Source organism: Apium graveolens, chromosome 1 (assembly GCF_009905375.1).
Source record: "Apium graveolens cultivar Ventura chromosome 1, ASM990537v1, whole genome shotgun sequence".
Taxonomy (NCBI): domain Eukaryota; kingdom Viridiplantae; phylum Streptophyta; class Magnoliopsida; order Apiales; family Apiaceae; genus Apium; species Apium graveolens.
In genome coordinates, this window is record NC_133647.1 from 109,235,930 (window position 1) to 109,239,023 (window position 3,094).

At 29.0% G+C, this 3,094-nt stretch overlaps 1 protein-coding gene across 1 annotated transcript; it reads right to left on the bottom strand.

The window, feature by feature from the left end:
- Window positions 1–431: 431 nt before the first annotated feature.
- Window positions 432–902, bottom strand: LOC141697815 (basic form of pathogenesis-related protein 1-like). The gene has a single exon (XM_074502397.1). The coding sequence runs from the start codon at window positions 900–902 to the stop codon at window positions 432–434; it is 471 nt and encodes a 156-aa protein (XP_074358498.1).
- Window positions 903–3,094: the final 2,192 nt, after the last annotated feature.

Sequence of the window (3,094 nt, forward strand, 5' to 3'; positions counted from 1 at the left end):
CAAAAGATATTAACATCACAAAAAAATTAGTAAATTTAGTATTTTTGATAATTTCTTTTTAGCAAATAAATCATAACTGAATCAAATCTCATATAAAAATATGGCAATTTATAGCATAATTATAATTGAAAGTTGATCCCATGCTAGCATGGAATAGATGGGTCGAACTAATCATGAACAAAGGAAATGCGACATGTATATCATAAGAAAGTTCTATGGTCTTCGGCAGGGAAAAGTGAAAACTATATAAAACAAACATCTTTAAATAAATGTAAGAATTTCAAATGTTGTAAAATAAGGGAAAACAATGACTCAAATATCGGAGAAGACATTTATATAGGACAAACCATTTTGGACCGCGGAGGGAGTAAATAATAACTCATGACAATATTCATCATCAATCCCTGCGAACAACAGGAATTATTAATTAGCTAGTATGGTCTTTCACCTGCAAAATTCCCTGGCGGATCGTAATTACAAATGACGAAAAACCACTTATTATTCTTGCATTGAACTTTAGCACAACCTAGGTTAATAGATTTACGCCAAACAACCTGTGTATAATGTAAACAGTCATGCCCTATACACTTGTTGTTGCTGTAGTCGTAAAATGGTTTCTCATCTACCCATATTTTAACTGCCTCGACAGGCGAAAAATCCCACGAGGCTTCGGCAATGTTTTCTCCATAAGGTCCTCCCGAATGCTGTAACTTACAATCATTAGACCTTTGGGCTGCGTAATTCTGAGCGTAAGCTGCAACTTTGTTGTTCCATTTAATAGGACCAACTCCAACTTGTGCTCGAGCCTTGTTGTGAGAAGTAAGAAAGTCCTGTGGTGTTATAGCATTAGTGTGGTTGGAATTGAAACTGTTAATTAGTGGACTGCTCAGAGGGAAAGCCATTGCGACGAAAGGAATTAAGAAAATCATGGCAAAAGAAACATTAAACAACCTCATTTTGATGTGTGGTTATGGTTATGAACATGTACCCAAACTATTAGTTATATTATATACACAAACTGTAAATCATAGATGGAAACTTCTACAATAAACAAATCTGTTATTTTGGGAAGGGCGGAGGGAATTTATAATTTCCTTACAAACTTAACTAAAATAAAGCAATCTTAAGATCTTTGGTTCATTGAAAGTTATACAGCTCTTTGGTAACTGAAGTCCATTATACGAGAGAGATCTGGTAGATCATTTTACCAATATAATTTCTATGTAATAAGTTATGAGACATTTCAAAATGGAATACTACAACGGAATAATATATAGTTCTTACAATAAAATAGGAGAATAAGCATATACTGTAGTTAATCTGAGATTATTTTTCCTAAATATCAAAAAATTAAATATTTACAATTATTTGCTTACCTTTGTTTTGAAATCCGGTTGAAATGAGGTTCATTGACATTGATAATAAAATCCACATTGCAAAACTTTGGTTAAAGTTTGCCTAGGAATTCATAATTTAAATTATAGAATTAATAGAAAATATATTTTATCAATTTATTTCATAAATACGATGTCTTCTTTTTCTTTTTTTCATAATTGAAGTTTCTCCATTATCTTTTTTTTAACAATATGATCCCAAAAATTTATGTTTGAAATTAATTTTTAAGACTACGGTTTGTTTGGAAAAAAAAGATAAAAAAGAAAGGAGTTTTTTTTAAAGAACCTCAAAAATTATTTTTATTACTTAAAGTTAGGTACACAAAGTATAAAAAATGTCAATGTATTATAAGACCGTAGAATTTAATATTTATTAGGTAAATTACTCATTTTTATCTTATCATAGATATATTATGTAATATTGGCATGTCTATTATATAGATAATAGATTAAAAAATTCAGAAGACCGCACTTTTGAAAGTTTTCTCGACCACTCATTTTTAATATCATTCTTAAGTTGTACCCCAAATTATAGATCTTACATATATACATAATACAAATATATTTCTTTTCATCATTTCTGTCGATCTTCATCGCTTTGACGAACTCAGAAAATTGAATTTGCATTGTTACTTCTTTTTTTATGATTTTTACGTACTCATTTTTCATATATATATATATATATATTATATCGATTACATAGATTCTTCACTAATACATGCTTCTGTTAAAAAAAATTGTTTTTCTAAGTTATCTTCGGTCATTGTTTCCAATTTTACACAAACATGATTTGTTTTCAATTTTTATCGAGTCTTGCAATTTTAATGGTGATTTCAGCTTGTGTTTGGTTAAATATATACTGATATTGATGTTAGTGGTGATCATGATGGTGGATATGTGGTAGTTCGATTCTGGAGACTCTTGTATGTATTCATTGTTAGTTTTGGCATTCATTTTAAATTTTAAATATTTTTAGTTGAAAATAAATATTAATGCCACTTTTATTTTATTTTTTGTCATTACAATAGTTGTGGTGTTTCCGTAGACATCCTATTTTAATATCTTGTCAATCATTTCCTACTTTCGTGTTACAAAATAGTTCTAAATATGTGTTATTTGTTTCCAGAATAACACGTAAGCTTATATAAGTCCCCACTTTGATTAAAAATGATCTAGAAGTGCATTTTTTTAATAATTAAATTTGTAATTAAAAAAGACAATGAAGGGGTTGGTGTGGGCATGTATGAGTCTGAACACGGGTTGTTTAAACTTCCAATTATAACAAAAATATAAAATAATAATATTTCCACGTTCGATGAATTTTTTTTGATAATATATGTACATATGACCTTTAAAATTAAAGATTGGGACATCCTGGAATTAGTAAAATGGAGCGAATTATGAAAGATAATTTGTTGCCGCGTATAGATGTTAACAAATATGTGTGTGAACATTGTGTAAAAGGAAAAATGACGAGAAAAACTTTAAAAGAAGGGAAAAGATCTAAAGAGCTTTTGGGTTTGGTGCACTCGGACATATGTGGCCCGTTAATATTTTATTACATTTATAGATGATTACTCCAAGTATACCCATTTATATCTTATATCAAGAAAATCTAAAACATTTGAATATTTTAGGAGATATAAGAGTGAAGTTGAGAAGTAACTTTAAAATAATTTAAAGATCTTGAGAACCGACAG

Excerpts from the sequence above, each read along its gene's own strand:
- LOC141697815 (XM_074502397.1), bottom strand. The coding sequence starts at position 902 with ATGGCTTTCCCTCTGAGCAGTCCACTAATTAACAGTTTCAATTCCAAC.